The sequence below is a fragment of the Heteronotia binoei genome, chromosome 21 (assembly GCF_032191835.1).
Source record: "Heteronotia binoei isolate CCM8104 ecotype False Entrance Well chromosome 21, APGP_CSIRO_Hbin_v1, whole genome shotgun sequence".
Lineage (NCBI taxonomy): Eukaryota > Metazoa > Chordata > Lepidosauria > Squamata > Gekkonidae > Heteronotia > Heteronotia binoei.
In genome coordinates, this window is record NC_083243.1 from 88,301,054 (window position 1) to 88,324,398 (window position 23,345).

At 43.7% G+C, this 23,345-nt stretch overlaps 1 protein-coding gene across 1 annotated transcript in view; it reads right to left on the reverse strand.

Moving 5' to 3' along the window:
* Positions 1-398: 398 nt before the first annotated feature.
* PLEKHD1 (pleckstrin homology and coiled-coil domain containing D1) overlaps positions 399-23,345 on the reverse strand; it is a 66,538-nt gene continuing 43,591 nt past the window's right edge. Inside the window, exons 6-13 of the mRNA XM_060262064.1 lie at positions 22,475-22,527; positions 19,235-19,329; positions 14,696-14,789; positions 13,391-13,569; positions 12,663-12,795; positions 11,803-11,947; positions 1,680-1,829; positions 399-665 (exon numbers count right to left, since the gene is read on the reverse strand). Of these exons, the coding sequence (XP_060118047.1) occupies positions 511-665; positions 1,680-1,829; positions 11,803-11,947; positions 12,663-12,795; positions 13,391-13,569; positions 14,696-14,789; positions 19,235-19,329; positions 22,475-22,527 (1,004 nt within the window). The 3' untranslated portion in view covers positions 399-510. The remainder of the gene's footprint in view (positions 666-1,679; positions 1,830-11,802; positions 11,948-12,662; positions 12,796-13,390; positions 13,570-14,695; positions 14,790-19,234; positions 19,330-22,474; positions 22,528-23,345) is intronic.

Here is a 23,345-nt window from a genome sequence, read left to right on the forward strand (position 1 = left end):
GGAGAATTTCACCACAGATCTGCACATAATCAGAAATTTAAGGAAGCAGAGGAACAATATTATTCTTCTCACCACTATCTTGGATGACTATATGTGGTATAGTTTATATGGTTGGATACCCACCATGATAAGTTGCCACTTGGTGAACAGTTGTTGGTAATCTTAAAGCTTGCTTATGGGGAGGGGGAGGGGAAGGAAGGAAAGAATGGTCCAAGCTAAAGTATTTGGTTCATTTTAACAAAATGCCTCCTAGTGGAACTAGTTGGTGTGATCTGGAGTAGATTGCAAAGTAGACAAAGTATGCTGGGCAGAACAGGTCATCTGCCTCCAGGAATGGGAGCTGGCCACAACAGAGAATGTTCTCTTCACCATCTCCTCATTTCCCAGGAAGAAAAAAACCAGATGGTCAGTCAACATCCCACTGCTGACATTTGTTGCAGTAATTTGACTTTTGCTGAGCTTTATGATGACAAGATAAGTGCAGAAACTCTCCCTTGAGGAGACAAGTAGTCACTTTTTGTTGCCGAAGGAGGCATCTTTACGTGATGTCATGATCTGATAGATGGTTTCCCGGAAGTGCTGGTCTTGGCTCAGCCTCTTGGCAGCTTGCTTTAGTTCTTCTATGCTTTCAGCTTCTGAATACATGAATGATTGTGACTGCCGTACTGAAACAAAAGAACACAATACTCACACTAGAACCAAACTGGACCCAAGGTCTACTAAAAGCATCTGTGGCACTGAACAAAGAAGCTCTTATGCCAAGTTCCATTCCACAAAGAAAGCATAGATATCATTCAATGCTAAGACTACAGAATGAAGATTAGTTCGCCCAGCCACATGACCATACCTACATGCCTTTCAGAATCTGGATATCTTTGGGGTTTTAGTGTTAGAATCTCTAGGTGTGCCAAATGAACTCAGCAGACACTGTCAAGTAAACGTTGAGACAAAGTGTCTCAGGTGGCACATTTTGTAGTCACCTTTCAAAGGGCAGAAAATTGCCATTGTGATTTCTGTTATATTTTTACTGCTCTGCTTTCTACTGGAGCAAATGTGCATATGGGGGGATGCAATTCGGATTTCCTTTCTTGTAGGCTGCCAGGCCAGGTCTGGCAACCAGTGGAAGACCAGGATGGAGGGACAGAAGGAGGCTGTCAGTGAAAACTTGATGGTGCTTATGGGAAAACCTGTAAGTGATGTCTATTCTCTCTAGGAATAACCAAAAACTCTATGGTCACTCCATCTCTGACAGTGTTTTTCTTTTATTTTCTTTTTCCTGCTGGCCACCGGAGTCATGATGGCATTAAAATATCTTATGTAAGCTCTGTTTGAAGCAATAAGATGAATAATTTGAAGCAAGATGAGTAAATTTTCCCTGTGGTGACCAGACTGTGGGCCATGGGCCATGGGAGATGCAGAGGCAAGGCCTCAGAATCTGGAAGGGAAGCTGGGAGTCCTTCCAGTGGACAATTCCTACAAAGGTCAGGTGGTGGTGGTGGTGGTGAGTTACCAGAGAGAGAGAGAGAGAGAAAGGCCTCTCCAGGTGATAAAAAACCTTGGATTGCAGGGTGGAACAGGGTCTGCAGGCCAGAGCAGGCCTGTTCTGCTGCAGTGCCAATAATTTTTCTCTAGTGGAATTAACATCTGGTTGTGGGGAGGGGATTTCTATTGGGACTTACGGTCATTCCAAGCATTGCTGGATCTTCTGCGGTGAAATCGACAGCTCTTTATCCTGCGAGTGGCAGCCTTCTGGAGGTACACAGAGTTCTTCATGATCACTGGCATCTTGGCTTCTAATTCAGCATTCCGAATGCATTCCTCAAAGAATTCTACAGGAAGGGAGACACAATGAACAGTGTTCTTTGTAGGGTTGCCAAGTCCAATTCAAGAAATATCTGGGGACTTTGGGGGTGGAGCCAGGAGACATTAGGGGTGGAGCCAAGATCAAGGCTGTGACAAGCATAATTGAACTCCAAAGGGAGTTCTGGCCATCACATTTAAAGGGACGGCACACCTTTTCAATTCCTTCCTTCCATAGGAAATAATGAAGGATAGGGGCACCTTCTTTTGGGGCTCATAGAATTGGACCCCCTAGTACAATCCTTTTGAAACTTGGAGGGTATTTTGGGGAGAGGCACTAGATGCTATACTTAAAATTTGGTGCCTCTAACCCCCCAAAAAACAGCCCCCCCAGTGCCCCAGATACCCGTGGATCAATTCTCCATTATTTTCTATGGGAATAAATCTGCATAGGGAGTAATAGAGTTCCCAGCATTTATTTATTTATTTACATTAGACTTTTATCCTGCTGTTTCCACAAGTGGACTCAGGGCGGCTTACAACAGTCGTTTACACAATTTAAAACAATAAGTCAATAAAATCTATAAAACATTAATACAATTAAAATTTAAAAACTATTCCACGGTGCTGTACCATTACTATGTTGGCGGTTCTGCTTTTCAGACGGTTGGTCACCGGGAACTCTAGCTGATGTCAGGTGGCAGCTCTCTCTCAGCTTAAGCATAGAAGGCCTGTCGAAACAATTCGGTCTTACATACATTTCCCTCCCCTCCCCCTGCTTTCTGACAACCCTAAAGCGGGGGGAGGGCCTCCAAACCGGGGGACCCCCTGCCCACACCTGGGAATTGGCAACCCTAGTTCTTTGGCATGCCAGTTTTCCCTTGACCAACATAAAATTTTTGCAGAGATTTTAAACCTGGAAAAATTCTAGATCTTAATAGTTTGAACATTTTAAAATCCTACTTCAATAATCTGATATGTGAATTCTTAATGCAATAATGTTAGTAGTTTACACCTTATCCATGTGTCTGAGATACCTAAATCCCACGCAGCCACAACTGAGGATGCAGGGGAGATGGGGGGAAATGCAGAACACACATTTGAACTTTTGCAACCTACTTGAGCTGGGACAGTGCATCTGAGAATTCTGCACCTCCAATTTGCAGTTTAGCTTCAACATAATAAACAAAAGGGGGAGGGAGTTACCCTAAGGGGCATCACTGCATCACAGTCAATGTCATTTTGTAGTACTCTAGAAAAAGAATACCAGGGTAACAAAATTCACTAAGCCAGTTGCCAGACAGCACTTTCTTTGGCATTGGGGTTCAGTTTCTTTGAACTATCACACAAAGTCCTACTATATAACACTTCCATTCCAGAGGGCGAAGTGAAAGCCAGGCTTGCCACTGTAAGAAGAGCTATCTCTCAGAAAATTCCTCCGACAGCAAATGTTCTCAGCTAGGGGAGCCTGCCTAGCCTGTCATGTTCTGCTGATCACCCATTAATTGGTTCTCAGCAGTTTCTGGGACAGAATGTCTCTGAGGCAGGAACCTTCTTTAAAAGGAATTTTTAAAAACTCTTTTGCAAGATAGTTTTGACATATCAGGAAAAAAGAGAGGGATTCAGAGTTTAATTGGGCACTAAGCATGACAGCACTGAGCTCCAGAACTTGTTTTGAATCACTAGAGCGTGTAAAATAATAAGAAAGTTCTTCTGAACATGTGCAGAATGCTCTGATCACACATGCTTTGGTTTTCCTGTGTAAATCTCCCAGGGAACAAAGCAACATCAGCTTCTACTTTATCTAAGTTACCTGCTGTATAGGATCTTTCTCTTCCCTTTACAAAATCTTACCAGTTCCATCATCTACTGTTTCTATATCTTAGTCTCCTACCTCTTTACCTCCATCCTCACAAATGAGTTTTTACTTGTATTTTTATTCCCTTTCTCAAAGTGACTTTCCTTAATCTACTGTTATTCAAATACACTAGAATTATGTGATAAAAGCACATAAATTGGACCTCCAACTCCCATTTGTGACATGCATTTCCTTTCCTGCTAATATTTCTATTGTGCATCAAAATCCAGTAATAATATAAGAATAAATCCAAACTATATCCCATGGAAGCTCAAATTTTGTGAAAGCAAATCCAAATACAAGCAAGTACATCTTGCACACAATGCACTATTTATATACATCATGTTGAACACAGCATTTGGGCTTTCAATATACAGGTATACTGCCAGAAAGAGAACTATTGTCAAGCTAGGATTAGTAAAGGTGGGAAGTGCAGGTGAAGGGATGAGTAGTATATCCAAGTTGACAAAAAGAAATGGAGCCCCCTGAATACTTGCTTCTTGCAAATACTTACAACCATGTTTTTCAAGAGTAATTCCAAAACTATTGTGGGCCAGAAGCCTCATGCTTTTAAAAGGAAAGCTTGTTTGCTCAGGATTCTGAACGCAGAGAAAACTGCAAACAAACATCTCACCTTACTTCATTCCTCCAACTGAAAGCAAGCTGACAAGACCAAAACATTACAGAAAAGATCCAGGTGGGCAACCATGTTGGTCTGAAGCAATAGAACAAAGTTGGAGTCTAATACCACCTTTAAGACCAACCAACTTTTATTCACAGTGTAAGCTTTCATGTGCTAAAAGCACACTTCATCAGACAACAGTATGGGATGTAATTAGCAGACCAGCCCTACATAGATAGGGAGTGGGCAGTGAACTAATATGCAAAATAGTGAAAATGGTTTTAGCAGGTTAAAAGAATAGCAAGTTGGGGTCTGGCAACTGTCTGCCTGGGTTGACTAGGCAGAAAAAACAGCAAAGGCAATAAACATCAGAATTGGAGATTGACGTCCACACCACCAGGCCTCCGAAGTGTGAAAAGTAATCAACTAGAGTCTGTTGTAATGTTCCATTGGTCTCCTCTGAAGCAAGGTTTAAATTACAATATTTTTCTGTAGAATGAAGCTGGAGTTTACTCTGCTGTGTTCAAATGCAAATATGAAAATACATTAGAATACAGTGAATATATACCTCTCAAATGTGGGTTAAACTAACAACATCCTTTTCTAAGAATAGTTCTGTCAGAGAGATTTCTACTCTGTTACATTGTCTTAGCCCCTTGGAGTATTTTTGTCACGAGTAAATGCTCCCTGAAACTGCCAGAAGGAACCAGATGCCATCCCATGAGTACATCTACGTCTGCATAACTACAGTGGCCTTGAACTGAAATCTTCTTAGCCTCCTCTTGGCCTATAAAAAGCAGCTTGATTTCTTTGTGTTGCTTCCCTCTAGCAGCTGCAGGCAAAGCAGATGTAATGGTGGCAGGGCAGGCAGGAGGGCCTGAACTCTGATCTCTCTCCTTGATTTGCTCATGAACTCCACTGCTTTCAACAAGCAGCCTCTGAATATCAGGGCTAGGATCTCACAGCAGGGGAATTCCTTGACCTTGGTGCTCTGGGTCTGGTTCTCCAAGTCAACTGTGGATCAGGATGCCGGAGCCCTAGTGTGATCCAGCAGGGCTCATTAATTCTTTTCTTCTAATGCAACATCAGTGACAGGCTAGAAAAGCTGCCCTGAGCCTGCTTCAGCAGGGAGGGCAGGATATAAATAAAATAAAATAAAATAAATGCTGGAGGCACCAGAGGACAGTGAAGCAGAGTGTATAGGCAAAGCTTAGCTACTCTTGTCCACACAGTCCCCTTCCTGAATGTCCCATACATCTATACACATATGTGGATCCCTTGTCATTACAGGAGTGCTCTGTCAGCCAACCAGTTTCTAAGAGGTATGGAGCTGTCAAAACTGTGATTCTCTTGAGGCCCTCTGTTCTTTCTATCAGAAACAATGTGTAAAATGTCATCTTGCTATATGTCTCAAACACCCTCACTTCATGCTAGTGGGTAAGCACACCACAGGATGAACCAGGAGCAGCAGATCTGTCTTTCTTATGGCATTTAATTTGGGCTATGGCTGAAATGGGAATGGGGTGGGAAACCTGAACTAGAAACACTATCCCTCCCTCATTGTTCCCCTCAGACTGCAAGCCCAGACAGGGCAGAAGAGCCACAACTGTCCCTCTCTAATGGTCTTCCTTGAGCAGATGATTGAGAAAGTGATATATAGGAGGAAGGAGGAGAGATTTGTACTTTGATACTTTGAATGATCCCCCTAAGAAAAGAAAAGCAATACTGAAACACCTCAAAAAAATACAGGAATGATTAATCAGAATAGGGGCTCAACAACCATTTTGTTAGTGAGAGCTACTTCTGAACAGCTGCTCCTGAGTAATGAAAAAATATCCTGCTTCTGCTGACCATGGCAGGATACCAAGTTTTATTCTGTCCAAGAAGCTGATAGGAAGTTATTAACTAATGGCATAGAGAAAAATCCTATGAAATAAAAGCTTAGAACAAATATTTTCATCATCTTTTCCTGGGTCTGCTAAAGGGATGCATGAGCTATTCTGCAGCTGCCAGTTGAGCTACCCAAACACTCCTGAATTAGAACATCTTAAAAATTTCTTGTGTGGTATAAAATTGTTTGAATACAAGGTATGTACATTCCAGCCATTATAGAGTTAACTGTTTGTTTACCTGATAGATGAAGTGATGTATTGTGATCTAAACCCAACTGTGGGCTGGTTTTTGTTTTGCCAGCAAAAGATGTGATCACAACATTGGTCAGAATGGATGTTAGGTGTGAAATGCTTTAATCTTGTATGCAAGCTGAATTGCTCTTCTTTCTGGCGAAATGCTTTTTGGGGAGAAGAACAGTCACACTAAGGATTGTAGCCATGTAGGACAGACATAATTAGACTAGCTGGTATGCTAAATTGTTTTTCTGTTTTATCCCAAGTACCCTATCCTGATGTTTTCTAGTAAACTTTATTTCTTTTGATAAGCTTAAGCCTCGACTCCAATTATTACCATTCCTAGACTCTGAATTTAACATGTATTTCCCAACAAATTGGTAGCAGAGGATTGGTAGCAGTGGAGCATGGTTTATATTGGAGTTTGGCATATTGGAAAATGATTTTTAAAGTCAGAACAAGCAGACAGTGAAAAGTAATTTTAAAGTGACCAGAAGCTGTTTGAAAAGGCTGTATTTTTGCTATCAGAATGATCAAGAGGAACAAAGGACCCGCCGGGAGCCTAATTCCCTTGATTGCCATCTGCTGAGCAAGAATCTGCATTTCAATTAGAAGCTGGAAGCACTGCATTCCTCAAGGGCCGCTTTCTCCTGCTGACCTGCTGAAGCCTGAATTCAAGAATGTCCGAAACAGAAGAGGAAAATCCCTCAACATCAGCTGTTATAAGGAACGACGCCCAAGCAAACGCAATGATGACATGTGTTGTGAGTACTGATCCAATTAAAAATTCCATGCTTAAATGCAAGCAATTTTAGATTTTTGTTGATGAAAATGGAACTGCTCCTTCGTGAGAAAAATTGCTATGAAGCAGTATTCAATGAAAATAAGGATGAAATTCCAGAGTTTGATATTAAAGATAATCATGCAAAACTAATAATTCTGAGTGCCATATCAGAACAAGAATCTACTTTAGTCCTGGACTGTGGCACGAGTGCAGAAATGTTTAAATTCTTAGAAAAGCAATCATTTATGCCTTCTATGACTCAGAAAATATTTCTCAAAGAAAGATTGCACAGTTTTAAGATGAAAGATACAGATTCAATGTCTAACCATCTGAATCAGATGATGGAAGTGGTTTCAGAGCTTAAAAGAATTGGAACCACAGTGGAAGATGAAGAAATAATAGCTCCTTTATTTAATTCGCTTCCTAAAAGCTATAAAAGTACTGCATCCTTGTTGAGGATGAGAGAAAAAACAGGAACTTGACTACATTCTGGAATACTTGAAAGATGAGGCCAGGAGGAGGGAACTTTTTGAAACTGAGAATAAGATGTCTGTACTTAGAGTGCATCCTGGGAAAAATGAAATTTTATGTCATTTTTGTGGTTTATGAGGACATTATCAGTATTCCTGTAGAAAGAAATTAAAACAAAATCAAAGTACAAATGCTTCTACTGGAGCAGCAACATCCAATGGGCAAGTGAAGAATAGCAACCAACAAAAACGTGATTTTAAATCTGCAAAGCCAGCAACCAAGGCTAAGCATATGTCTGATAGGAATCCCACATATGCAATTACTGAATCAAATGCAAATCTTGAGAATCATTGGATAATAGATTCTGGAACTTATTTTCATGTCTGTAAAGATAAGAAATCTTTTGTGGAATTGGATGAGGACAACTGTCCTATATTAGAGCAAGCCAATGGACAAATACTTAAAGTTGAAGGAAGTGGGACTGTAATCTTAAATGTTATGGATGAAAGTCAAGAAATTAAAAAGGTTACACTAACAGAGTGTGCATATGCCCCTGAGGCACTCAGCAACCTAGTTTCAACAAAAAAGAATTATCAGAAGAAATCATGAGATTGTACTCAGAAAGGAAAATGGAAGTATTATTGATCCTGAATCTGGAACTGAACTTATGCTTGATGTAGTTGATGGTCTTCATTATCTAAAACTTGATGATGATAATGATGATGATGATGATGATGATGATGATGATATACAAAATGATGCTGAAAATATTTCTGATGTAACAAATGTTGTTGGGCCAGTGTGTAATACAATGCAATCTGTATGTCAGCATAAATCATGTCTTCTTAAATGGCACATAACTATGGGGCACCATAGTGTGCAAAGTGTGCAAAAATTGTTGAAAGAATGTAATGTTGATGTTATTGATTGTGATCAAATGCAATCTGGTTGTGATATATGTTTAAAGGCAAAAGGTACCGCCCCAAGATACACGGGCAAAAATACTGTACACAATGAAAAATTTCTAGAGATGGTATTCTCAGATATTGCAGGGCCAATCAAAGAATCGGCTGGTGCAAGCAAGTACTTTTTAACGTTTATAGAAGCCAAGTCATGATATGTCTATGTCTACTTAATTAAAAGCAAAGATCAAGTATTTGACAAATTAAAGTCCTATATTGCTGCTGTGAGAAACAAATTTGGCAAAGTTCCAGAAGTATTGTTCACAGACAATGGAACTGAATACAGTAGCAGTGAGTTCCAAAGGTTTATGGAACAACAAGGCATTCAACATAAAACTACTACACCCTATTCACCACAGCACAATGGTGCAGCTGAGAGACTGAACCGAACAATTATGGAAATGACCAGATCAATGCTAATGCAATCTGGACTGCCAGATTACATGTGAGGTGAAGCCGTAAGTACTGCAGTTTATTTGCATAACAGAATTCCATCCAAAGTGACTAATAAATCGCCACTTGAGATTTGGTATGGCAAACGACCTGGTTTGAAACATTTAAGACCTTTTGGTTGCAAAGCATACGTGTTTGTACCTAAGGAGAAAAGGGGAAAACTAGACCCCAGAGCAGAACTTGGTATACTTGTAGGCTATGCTAGTGGTGGAGGAGGATACAGAATCCTAGACGCTAATGCATGTACTGTCAAAGAATGCAATGTTGTATATATAGATGGCAACAGTGTTTTGCAAGCTCCCATGCAAGCTGAATCCACAGTACAGAATCCTGTAGAGGATGTTATCTTCAGTGAATTTGCTATTTGGCAACCTGCAGAGACTACCTGTGAGCAGGCAGGTCCACCTTCACAAGAAAGCACTGAATCAGAAGGGGAACCAGGAAGTCCAAGAGAAGCAGAGACAACCACAGTTACTGTAAGAAAGTCAGCAAGAAGCAACAAAGGCGTACCACCGCCAAGACTTGGAATTTGTGCAACAGTACAACCTGTGAAAGAACCCTCAACTTGGAAAGAAATAAATCTGCTACCTGATCCAGAAAGAAAGAAATGGATGGATGCAATGAATGATGAAATGAAGTCTTTACATGACAAGCAAGCTTGGACACTTGCAAACTTACCTCCTGAGAGAACAGCTATTGGTTGTAAATGGATACTCAAAGTAAAATACAATCCTGATGGAAGTGTGGATTGATACAAAGCACGTTTAGTAGCAAAAGGATAAAAGCAAGAACAAGGAATTGACTATACAGAGATTTTTGCACCTGTCATAAGTCATGTTGCGTTCAGAATGCTTCTAACAATTGCAGCCTCCAAAGGCATGCAAGTTGAACACATGGACATTAAAACAGCTTTCCTCAATGGAGACTACATGGAACAACCTGAAGGATTTGAAGAAGCTGGAAAGGAAAAACTTGTATGTAAACTTCAAAAGGGAATTTATTAAAACAAGCCGCAAGAGCTTGGTCAGATAAACTGACAGAACTTCTAAAGAAGCAACGATTTCAACAAGGGAAATCATCACCCTGTTCGTTTACAAGACTCAAAAACGGACAATACCAGTACATATTGACTTACGTTGACGATCTGATTTTATGTTGCTACAACAAGGAGGACATCAAAGAAATTGCTGATGAGCTAAATAAAGATGTGAAAGTCAAGCAACTGGGAGACATAAAACATTACCTTGGAATACAAATTGAAAGAACTGAAGATGGAAGTTTTGTGCTGAACCAAAAACACAAAATTATGGACTTTATTGAATCCATGGGAATAAAGAAACATGGAAACATTAGTACACCACTTGATCCAGCATACTTAACTTTGAAAGAAGGAAAATTGCTTTAAAACAATTGTGAATATAGAGAAGCAACTGGAAAACTACTGGACTTAAGCAGAATCTCGAGTCCAGATATTTCTACTGCTGTTGGAATCTTGAGTAAAAAGACAAGTTCACCATATTACCATGATTGGAATGCCATAAAGAGACTGGCAAGATACCTATTTAAAACTGCTGATTACAAATTACTAATTTCAGCATGTGACAACCCAAGACTAGTAGTCTACATGGACGGCAACTTTGGGAGAAATGAAGGAGATGGAAAATCAACAAGTGGAAATGTATTCTTCTGTGGAGATAGTGTGATTGAATGGAGCACTAAGAAACAAAAGATTGTAGCTCAATCTACTGCTGAAGCTAAATGTGTGTCTGCTCAAAGGGCATGCAATGAACTGGAATGGATTATTTTTCTTCTTAAGGAATTTGCAATTGAGGAACCTAAACCAGTACTCATGTATAAAGACAACCAAGCATGCATAAGCATATGCAAAGCTGAGAACATAAAACTAGACAACATATTGTCATCAAGTGTTTACTTGTGCAAGAGATGATTAAAGAAGGACTGATTGAATTACAATACTGCCCTACTGAAGAAATGATCGCTAACATCATGACGAAGCCACTTGACAGACTGAAGTTTGAACGACTACGTGAAAGTATGAACTTGATTGAAATTGCTAATGACTGAAATGTTGCATAACTTGAGAAGGGGTTTGTTGGAATACCAACTATGTACATTCCAGCCATTATAGAGTTAACTGTTTGTTTACCTGATAGATGAAGTGATGTATTGTGATCTAAACCCAACTGTGGGCTGGTTTTTGTTTTGCCAGTGAAAGATGTGATCACAACATTGGTCAGAATGGATGTTAGGTGTGAAATGCTTTGATCTTGTATGCAAGCTGAATTGCTCTTCTTTCTGGCGAAATGTTTTTTGGGGAGAACAGTCACACAAATGATTGTAGTCATGTAGGACTGACATAGTTAGACTAGCTGGTATGCTAAATTGTTTTTCTGTTTTATCCCAAGTACCCTATCCTGATGTTTTCTAGTAAACTTTATTTCTTTTGATAAGCTTAAGCCTCGACTCCAATTATTACCATTCGTAGACTCTGAATTTAACATGTATTTCCCAACAAAAATGCCATAGCAACAAGCAACACTTGTGAGGAACTGAGGATTCAGCTGACTGGCTTACAAGGTCCAGTTTCTGCGGCTACATCCCTAATGATGGCCAGCTGCTTCCAGTTGCTGTTTCAGGCTATGGCTGAAACTGTACAGCCCACTCACCAAAAGGGCAGAAAACAAGATTAACCATAGCTCACTTACTTTTCAGATTGCTGACATCCACTTTCATTTTGTCTTCCTTCTCTTTGTTACGATGCAGACAATTCAGGCCTTGCTCAAGACTCTGCAGGGCCTCTTCAGCTTCCTGCAGGCGTTTCTCCAAGTCCATGCGCACCTTCACTTCTGCCTGAGCAGGAAGGAAATTAGACAGTCCACAACCAAACAGCCAACTAAAGAAACCAGGAAAAGTCTCTCCTAAAGCTACTAGTGAGTTAAGAAGTGCAGGTAGCTCATAGCGGTTAGTGCTTTGTAGCATTTAGGTACTTTCTAGCATTTAGAATTCTTAACTGCCCAGAAAGCCATGGCCCAGATCACACAACAAACAGCAAGTATGTGCCTTGCTTCAGAAGTTGTTTCTATAGTAAAATGGATAGGAAAGAGTTAGCTAAAATCCTGAAATGCATGTCCCTGAGAAAAGCATGTCCCTGAAAATGTGCATGTCCCTGAAAAAAACAACATTTGGAAATGCTTCCAAAGCCTGACAAGGGGACTTGTGGGGGTATGACAAATTTCACTTTCATTTATGAAAGTGCAGCTGACAGAATAGGTAAAAAAAAGAGGATGAGGAAATGAAGACTGTATGCAGGAGAATTGCACTGCTGTATTTTTATTTATTTATTTAGGGAATGGGAAAGTCTCCCAGCTCCACCCCCCAAAGTCCCTAGATATTTCATGAGTAGGACCCGGCAACCCTAGAAAGATCTTAAATCCTTGTATTCACACACCGCAGCATCCATCTATTCTGTGTAATTTTGAAAGATAAATTAGAATGTATCTCCAACTGTGGGAGAAAGATAAAGGAGGTGAGCCCAATGCAAAAACTAATTATTGGCCACCAGTACCTTGAGATCTTTCTCAGTCTGTTGCTTTTCGGCAGTCAGCTCAGACAATGAGGTCTGTAAGGCCCGTGACTGGGAAGAATAGAACTCCCGCTCCTCCTCTAGTGCTTGGGAACGCTCCTCGTTCTCTTTCATTCTGCACAGGAAGAGAGAAAACAGAGTCAACCCTCAACCTAGTCTTGTGTTACCACAATGTTTTTAGAGTTTCCTGGTCGAAACCCAGAAATTGTCCTTACATCCTTAAACACCTGTTGAAGAAGGAAACTCAGCAGCTGTAATTCTGCCCCTGATCCCCTGCCTGCTGTAAAAGAGCAAAAATTTAGGTATGCTGAAGAGCAGGTGGACAGTGGGGGATAGTTCCCAGCCTGGAGATCCCCAGGAATTACAACTGATCTCCAGACTACAGTCATCATTTCCCCTGGAGAAAATGGCTGCTTCAGAGGGTGGATTCCGTGGCATTATATCCTTCCCCATCTCAGCCTCAACCCCCAAATCTTTCGAAAATTCCCAACCTGCTGTTGGCAACTTCTACAATAGCTGCTATGCCTCTGTTTTCATCAGTGAACATGAACACTGTAGGATAGGCTATTACACACTGGGAGCAGAAGGGAAAACTGAGAAAGATCTGCATCCGTAAGCACCATTGTGCTTTCTGTCCAGACCATTCAGCCCATAGGGTTGCAATATGACACCTCCATGTGCAATATCATGACCACCTCTCCCCTTCTCACCTTTTCTCAGCCAGGAGCTTCTCCTCCAGTAGCTGATGCATTTTCTCCTCAATCTGGTGCAGGTTGCTCTGCAGGCATCCAGTAGCATCAGGCTGCTCACCAGCATAGGTATGGGGCTGCAAGTGGCTCCTGTTCTCTTCCAGCATTTCCAGGGTCCGCTGCTTTTCCAGGGAAAGTTCCTTGTGGCCACAGAAACAGTCAGTGGTCAAGCTCCTTCCCTTCCTTACACACCCTTCAAGCAAACCTTTTCTTTATTCAACTGTTTATCTAGAATAGAGCTGTCATTCCCACCCCCCAAATAATCAGGGCTCTTTAGCCTTTAACATCTTCCCACCAAACAAAAATTAAGGCGTTTTGTCAATCATTTTATCTCTGTAGAGGGGAAAAATAAGCTTTGGCTGTATAATTTCTGTTAGTCACACAGCTGTTTAAGGCATAAATGCCCTGCCCGCCCCCCCAAAAAAACTTGGCAGCCCTTGCACTTAAATAATGAAAGAATGACATCATGAAAGCAAACTTAAAAGGAAGCAATAATTCTGAGACAGAATAAGGAAATTATTTTTGGGAAGTTCCCACAAACTTGACCTCTCCAAGTGGCAGTGCCACAGGCCAGTCAATGTCTTTAGGGTTGCTCGTTTTTTTTTTTAAAAAAAATGGTACGGCTTCTGCATATCAACTGCCCAAATAGTCCAAATTAGTCTGGGCTCATCAAAACTTGGGAGCTAAGCAGGGTTGGCCGCATTCAGTGCTTGGAGGAGACAGCACCAAGAAACACTGGGGAAGCTATGCAGAGGAAGGCAATGGCAAGCCACCTCTGTTTGTCTCTTGCCCAGAATACCCCACAGATGGCACTGCTGTGAGTCAGCTGCAACTCAACAGCATGTTGTTGTTCTGCACGTCATTTCTGCCTTTTGAATCCACATTTAAACAGCTGTTTAAGTTTTCACAAGTGGAGATGCAGTGATGGGGAAAGATTCACTGGATGTTCCAGGCAAAGAAAGAATGCTAGGAAAAAAGCAGAATCTTATCTTGAAACAAGAAAAAGAGGGGAACATTCATAAATAAGAGTTTTTTTAAAAAAAAAATCCCAACCATCTATCTTACAAGGAGCAGAAGAAAAACAACAAGCCATGCTCCCAGATGTAAATAGAATTCTGGCAGGCAAGAAAACCATGCCTTTTTATCCCTAAGAGTTCTAAGATTTCAGTTCTCATTCTGTATACAGGAATTCGTTCTTTAACAGTGTCCATAGAGATGAGGCAATAAAGGCTGCCAATCAAGAGAAAAAAAAGATCAGGCACCTACTTCCAGTGTTTTCTGTAACGTATCTGTCAGACTTTGAAGCCCTTTCTTCTCTTCCTCCACTCCTTTGAGAGACCGTGCTGTCATTTCCAGTTCTCTGTGAGACAACCAGTTAAATGCAGTTGGTAGGTGAATATTGATTCAAACCTCCATGTTTGCATTAATATTAATGTGGCTCCTTGTCTTTGGGCAGGATTTCAGTGCCTAGGATACCTGCACAGCATCCACAAATGTCAGTGTTTAGTTTATTAAAGTTTGTCATGAATTTCAGGCAGTTTGTGGTTTGTGAAACAATGGGTGCTTTCACATGGCAACTGTTTGCAAGTGGATTTTGCCATTCTTACACAGTAAAAATCCAGCTGCAAAGCCTGTTATTTAATGTGTGTGAACACACCCAATGTTTGCACACTAAAGAACTGCCACAAACTTTCATGAACATTCTATCTCTGGGGCTGGCTGCCCAAGAAAGTCTTTTCAAACAGCTGAGCTGCTGGGACTGCTGAAGATCACTTATGTAGATCAGGAACAGCTGAGCTCTGGTGGCAGTCTGTTCCCATGACTCAGCTGTTTAGAGCCAGAAACAACTGAGCTGCAGAAGCAGGCTGGCCCTATGGTTTAGCTGTTTCAGGCACAAACCTGGTTTGGTTCATATGGAAGCCAACTTAGTTCATGGCATTCATGCCTGTTCCTATTACACATTACCCTGCCAGAAGTAAAAATTACCCATGGGACTTACACTAGGATGAAATAAAGTGTCCATTGTTAAGTACCCTAATGGTTACTTGACAATCATCTCTGTTCATTATCACCATTTTGCTGGTTGGCTTCTCCCACTGTAAATGACAGAGCTTATTCAGCAGTGGCCTCTCACCTAGGGAAACCCCTTCCCCTCATTCAATTAGAATGTTGAGAATTGCATCAGAAATCTCTATCCTGTCTCACAGTTCTGATGCCAAATGCCAAAAAAGGTACAAAAGAGAATAAATATCATGGGGAACCTGAGGTGCTTTCCTCTGGCTTTATGCATCCTTTCTAGGGCACGTGAATTCAGAGAAGAAAAGGGCAACCCCTCTCCCGCTACCTTTTCTACTGGCAAAAGCAGAGTGGGAGGGAAACCAGAAATCCCTTCTGCCCCTTTGCAACACTCCCTCAATGAACATGCACTTGTTGAGATAAGTTCCCAGATGGCAGAATGCAAATCTGGTCATGCACCTGTGACCTGACACGTCACATTTATCATGGAGTTTGACCCATAGTGTATAGTGTAGATCAGCACAGAAAGAAGATACATAACACAGTTACAGTCTCTTTTTTTCTCTCTCCCGCTCCCTCCCTCACTTTCAGATTAGGGAGTGTGAAGTCAGTAAAGCAAAGCTAAAAATCAGGAAAATGTGTAATGTTGATCAGTGTGAAATCAGAGCCCCTGTAATTTATTTATTTATTTACATTAGACTTTTATCCCACCCTCTCCACAAGTGGACTCAGGGTGGCTTACAACAGTCGTTTACACGATTTAAAACAATAAGTCAATAAAATCTATAAAACATTAATACAATTAAAATTTAAAAACTATTCCATGGTGCTGTACCATTACTATGTTGGCGGTTCTGCTTTTCAGACGGTTGGTCACCGGGAACTCTAGCTGATGTCAGGTGGTAGCTCTCTCTCAGTTTAAGCATCGAAGGCCTGTCAAAACAATTCGGTCTTACAGGCCCTGCGGAATGTAGGAAGGTCCCGCAGGGCACTTATGGCGTCCAGGAGAGCATTCCATAACTCTGGTGCTGCCACCGAGAAGGCCCTGGCTCGTGTCAAATGCAACCTGGCCTCCTTTGGTCCAGGGGTGAACAACAGATTTTTTGTCCCTGAATGCAGTGCTCTCTGGGGGATATATGGGGAAAGGCGGTCCTGCAGATAAACAGGTCCCTGACCATAAAGGGCTTTAAAGGTCAATACCAACACCTTGAAACAGATTCGGAACACAATAGGTAGCCAGTGCAGCTCTTTCAGCACTGGCTGAATGTGCTCCCATCGAGGGAGCCTCATTAACAGCCGTGCCACAGCGTTCTGCACTAACTGTAGTTTCCAAGTCAGTGTCACGGGTAGCCCCATACAGGAATGTAGGAAGGTCCCGGAAGGCCCTTATGGCCTCTGGGAAAGCATTCCATAACTCTGGTGCTGCCACCGAGAAGGCCCTGGCTCGTGTCAAATGCAACCTGGCCTCCTTTGGTCCAGGGGTGGACAGAAGATTTTTTGTCCCTGAACGCAGTGCTCTCTGGGGGATATATGGGGAAAGGCGGTCCCGCAGATAAACAGGTCCCTGACCATAAAGGGCTTTAAAGGTCAATACCAACACCTTGAAACGAATTCAGAACACAACAGATAGCCAGTGCAGCTCTTTCAGCACTGGCTGGATGTGCTCCCATCGAGGGAGCCTCATTAACAGCCGTGCCGCAGCATTCTGCACTAGCTGTATCTCCGAGTCAGCGTCAAGGGTAGCCCCATGTAGAGAGCATTACAGTGATCTATTCTTGAGGTGACAGTAGCATGGATCACCATTGCTAAGTCATTGTGCTCCAGAAAAGGAGCCAGCTGCCACACCCGCCGAAGATGAAAAAAGGTGGATCTAATAGTGGCTGCTACCTGGGCCTCCATCGAAAGGGAGGACTCAAGGAGCACGCCCAAGCCAGTATCTTAGGGGCACCTCGTCCTTAGGGGCCAGTATCAATAGCACCCCATCTAGAGCTGGCAGCTGGACCCCTCCCCTTGGACCACCCCGGCTTACATAGAGAACCTCCGTCTTCATCGGATTCAATTTCAGCCGACTCAGCCTGAGCCAGGATGCTACGGCTTGAAGAGCCAGGTTCAGATTTTCCGGGGTACAGTTGGACTGGCCAACCATCAATAGATAGAGCTGGGTGTTGTCTGCATATTGGTGACAACCCAGTCCATACCTCCTGACAATCTGGGCAAGGGGGCGCATTTAGATGTTAAATAACATCGGGGACAGAACCGCACCCTGAGGCACACCACATGTGAGTGAGTGCCTCTGGGATGACTCCTCCCCTATCACCACCCTGTGTCCCCGATCTTGGAGAAAGGAGGTCAACCACTGTAAGGCGGACCCCTGAATCCCCACGTCATCAAGGCGGCCAGTCAGTAGCTGATGATCAACTGTATCAAAAGCGGCTGACAGGTCCAATAATAGCAGCACTACTGAGCCGCCCCGATCCAGATGTCGCAGGAGGTCATCCATGAGAGCGACCAGAACCGTCTCCGTCCCGTGACCGGGTTGAAAGCCGGATTGGAATGGATCCAGTGCGGAAGTGTCCTCCAGGAATCCCTGTAGCTGAATTGCCACCTCTCGCTCTATAACCTTACCCAAAAAGGGAAGTTTTAATACCGGCCAATAGTTCGCCAATACGGCCGGATCTGCAGATGGTTTTTTCAAGAGGGGACAGACCACAGCCTCTTTAAGAGGTATGGGAAAGATCCCTTCTATCAGGGATCTATTGATGATGCCTTGCAGTGGTTCACGTAGCATCACCTGGCTAGCTTTTATAAGCCAGGACGGGCATGGATCCAACCTACAAGTCATAGGGCGTACAGCTAAAAGGATCCTGTCGACTTCCTCCAGGCTGAGTGGTTCTGTAGTTCTGTAATCACTGTCTGCGAATTCTTCCCCATGCACCAACTTGCAATTCACATGGAAGCAAGGACATTGCCTTAGCAACACCAGTTTTAACAAAAGGAATTTCTTTTGAGCTTTGCTATCTTGTTTCATGCCTGCCTACTGTTCACAATCCCTCAACAATGTTTTCTTCAAGCTCCTCCATTTTATATCTCTAGGAAATGCAAACCCTCAGCAAAGTAAAATATATTGAAGGTGGTGGGGGGGTGCATCTGTCCATACACGAACTAGGCACAATTTCTTTAAAGAGGAAAATAAAGTCCAATACTGAAGGATGGTAGCTGAATTAGCAAATCAAGGGAAAGTGTTTATAGACAATGAATAGAGCATAATACAAAGTTAACTGAGTGTGGCACAAAAAGGCCATGAAAAAAACTAGAACACATTCACAAGAAAAGCAGAAATATTTTAAATAGAGGGATACTTGGGATGAAAAACTGGCAGAGAGTAGTGCCTGAAAAAAGCAACCAGCATAGCTTGCCCTATTCATCAGCTCCTCTACCCCATGCTGCTGCTGCCTGGGCCCAAGACAGGTGGCAGAGGCCTTGGAGTTGGTGACGGTAACAGAGGAGAAGTAGCACCTCCCCAAATATTTGTGCTGCCACCAGGCTCTGAATCAGGGTGCAGTGGTGACCACAGAGCACCACAGGAGAAGGCAACCACATCCCATTCATTCTGCCAAGCCCCGAGACGGGCTTGCAGAGCCACTTTGCACCCCAGCTTGAAGCCCTTGGAGCAGGACAGGAATAGAACACTTGGGGGCAGCAAAATGAGCTGACCCTGGCCAAGGTAGGCACCATGAAAGACACCAGGGGAAAGACCCATTTTTGCACTTATCTCCTTTCACACTCTACCGTTTAATTTGTTCTTGCTCCCCACGCAGCTCTTGCACCACCTCTTCAAACTGCTGCTTTTCTGCCTCCAAGACTTGGTTGAGGTGCTCCAAAGCCTAAAAGGAAGGAAGAGAAGAGATAGCACACCCCAAAGGCTAACAAGTTTCAGTCACACATATCGGCAAGTGAAAGGTTGGCTCAATTTTACATTTTTACCAAGACTTCAAGAAAGCAGTTGATCTTATCCCCCAGATTTTAAAAGTGCTATGCAAACATGAGTCAGCTTAATAAGTTTTTTTTTTTAATAAAGGCAACTTTATCAAAGTGCAAACTTTCTCCAGGGGTTGGGGAACTGTGGTGAAATCATAGCATCATGCAAGCCAGGTTCTGTTTCAAACTTGCAGAGCTCAGTATTTATTTTATTTATTTATTTATTTATTTATTTGGGATTTATATCCCGCCCTTCCCACAAGTGGCTCAGGGCGGCTTCCAGTGATAGATCCAACAAAATTACAGTATTTAAACATATAAAGGGATCAACATTTAAAACAGATAAAAACAGATAAAACCATGGTTATCAATAAATATTAATAAATATTAATAAATATTTCAACTGTATATAAAAGAAAGAAATCCGGCAAGTTACATTAAAATTCTCAAGCTAGGTATAGGCTAGCCGGAAGAGGGTCGTCTTACAGGCCCTGCGGAACTGTACAAGGTCCCGCAGGGCCCTCACCTCTTCCGGCAGCTGATTCCACCAAGTAGGGGCCATAACAGAGAAAGCCCTTTCTCTGGTGGATTTCAAACGGGCTTCCTTCGGCCCAGGGATAGTAAGGAGATTTTGTGTTCCCGACCTCAGTACTCTCTGGGGAACGTGCGGGGAAAGACGGTCCTTCAGGTAGACAGGTCCCAAGCCATATAGGGCTTTAAAGGTGATAACCAGCACCTTGTACCGGACTCGGTATATTACTGGAAGCCAGTGCGGGGTCCGAAGACCCGGCTGAATGTGTTCCCACTTTGGGAGACCCAATAACAGCCGGGCCGCGGCATTCTGCACCAGCTGCAATTTCCGAGTTCGGGACAGGGGCAGCCCCATGTAGAGGGCATTACAGTAGTCTAACCTCGAGGTGACCGTGGCATGGATCACTGTTGCTAGGTCGTCGCGCTCCAAAAAGGGGGCCAACTGCCTTGCCCGCCTAAGGTGAAAAAACGCGGACTTGGCAGCGGCTGCTATCTGAGCCTCCATCTTTAAGGAAGGCTCCAACAGCACCCCCAAGCTCCTGACCCTGTCCTCCGCTATCAGCGGCGCACCGTCAAAGGCTGGTAGGGGGATTCCCCTTTCCGGACCGCGGCGACCCAAGCAAAGGACCTCTGTCTTCGCAGGGTTAAGCTTCAGCCCGCTCAGTCTGAGCCATTCAGCCACGGCGTATAGTGCCCGATCTAGATTTTCCGGGACGCAGGTCGGCTGGCCGTCCATCAGTAGATAGAGCTGGGTGTCATCAGCATACTGATGACACCCTAGCCCGTACCTTCGGGCAATCTGGGCAAGAGGTCGCATATAGATGTTAAATAACATCGGGGAGAGAACCGCCCCTTGGGGCACACCACAGTCAAGTGTGCACCTCCGGGACAGCTCCCCCCCAACTGCGACCCTTTGTCCCCGACCTTCAAGGAAAGAGCAAAGCCACTGTAAAGCCAACCCCTGAATCCCTGCGTCGGCGAGGCGACCCTTCAGTAGCCGATGGTCGACCGTGTCGAACGCAGCCGACAGGTCTAACAGCATCAGCACCGCCGAGCCGCCCCGATCCAGATGCCGTTGAAGGTCATCCACTAGGGCGACCAGCACCGTCTCCGTCCCATGTCCCGGGCGAAAGCTGGACTGAAATGGGTCAAGGATGGAAGCATCCTCCAGGAAAGTCTGCAGCTGCATCGCCACTGCCCTCTCAATAAGTTTGCCCAAGAAGGGCAAATTTGAGACCGGCCGATAGTGTGCCAATTGGGCCGGGTCTAAAGATGGTTTCTTTAAGAGGGGACGGACCACAGCCTCTTTGAGCGGCGTTGGAAAGTGCCCTTCCCTCAGGGATCTATTTATGATATCCCGTATAGGATATCTAAGGTCACCCTGGCAAGATTTAATAAGCCAGGAAGGGCATGGGTCCAATTTACAGGTAGTTGGGCGAGCAGCTAAGAGGATCCTGTCAACTTCCTCCAGGCTGAGGGGGTCGAAGTCATCCAGCAAGAAAAGCATTGTGACTCAATCTATCTACATGACAAAAGCAAGAGTAAAGTGTCTTATACCGTTTTCGCACACAGCTTACCTCGCAGTCACAATCCTGTTCCCTCCGCAGCATCCGGTCGGACTTCCCACCATCTGCGCCAGAGTTACAGGAAGTGCCACAGCTTCTGCGTAGCAAATGTAAACTGGGTTTTAGCGGTTTACGTTTGCTACGCAAAAGCCACGACACTTCCTGCAACTCCGGCGCAGATGGTGCAAAATCCGACCGGACACTGCGGAGGGAACAGGATTGTGACTGCGATGTTAGCTGTGTGCGAAAATGGTCTTAGTGAGTGCAGATATTTCTTCAGTGGGCAGCTACAGCCAAGTGTCCATCAGATCAGAGGAGATGGCTGCCCCCTCTCTCCCTTAAGGAAAGAAGTAGGTTAGTGTCTGTGTGGAAAGAAAGTGCAGTCTAGAAGCTAGAAGAGACAAGTGGACAGGCTCTGCTGTGAGTTGGCTGAAGCACCTTGAGACCATGATATCTCTCTCACATATGCACACAATCCTGGATCTGGTGCTCTGTAGGACTGCCTCTTTGCTCTATAAAAAAAACTGAAAATAAAGCAAATACTACAAAAATGTCATAAGCCTCCAGTGGTCTCTTCTCCAAAGTACGTGGATCCATTTTGGTGTTGCCTGTGAAACTTTTCACCATTTGGAGAAGTAGGGTGCAACATATCTGGACTGAATGCAGTGAGGGCACAGCGCCTCAGGACAGCTTCCCTTCTGAACAAGTGTTGGCTGTGCCTTCATCCAAAAACCAATGAAACTGACCAAACTGACTGGTGTTGATGCCATAGCAAACTGCAAATATGCTATAGCATCAACACCGACAGATTTCTCTAAATGCCCTGCGGGTTCACAGTGGACTTCTGATGTGGCAGGGTGGGAGAAGAGTGGATGCAATCCAATTCCATTCCATTCTATGGGAATCTTACCATCATACAGGTCTTCAATAAACACTTTCAGTAAAGAGAACAAACCTCTCTCTGCTCCCTTTGCAGACACAGCTCCTCTGTCTCCTCCATCAGCTTATCTGCAAACAAGACATTGAGGGCAAAGTGATGGCAACCACTAGGGCAGTGGTGGCAAACCTATGGCACGGATGCCAGAGGCGGCACTCGAAGCCCTTTCTGTGGGCACCCGTGCTCCCTCACACCACCCCCCTGCGCATGAAGCTCTGGAGTCATATCTCATTGAAGCTCCTCCTCCCCCCAAACTCAGGCTCCTTCCCTCAAATCTCCATATATTTCCCAACCCAAATCTGGCAACCCTAACTGGGCCTCCTTCAGAGAGACAACAGGGCACTCCAACCTTTTTGAGCTCATGGGCACCTTTGAAATTCTGACGGTGGGGGGGGGGGTGCAACCACAATGCAGCCCCCAAGCACAACACAGAGGAAAATTCCTTGCATGTATTCCTGCAGTTTTAGGGAGGGGGTTAGATGGGACCTACAAGAACAGGGCTGGCCAAACCTGCTTTACATAAGAGCCACATATAATAAATGTCAGATGTCTGAGAGAAGGAAGGAAGGAAAATAGGTGGGGAGGGAGAGAGAGGTGGAAAGAAAGCAACTTGAACTTTAAATGCACTCTCCAAGCCACTGGCTGGCATGGCTTGAAGAAGTGGTTTAAAGAGACAAATGCCTTCTCTGGTGGGGGCTTCAAGAGCCACATGATGTGTGTGAAAGAGCCACATGTGGCTCCAGAGCCGCAGTTTGGCCACCCCTGCACTAGAGAGATGGATATAAGGCAACTTCACGTTTTCATGTGGCCAAGACCTGGTTGCGTTTCATATTTCAAAACTGTTGTGGCACGGTCCAAGCCGAAGGGAAGAAGAGAGCATGGGGGTGTG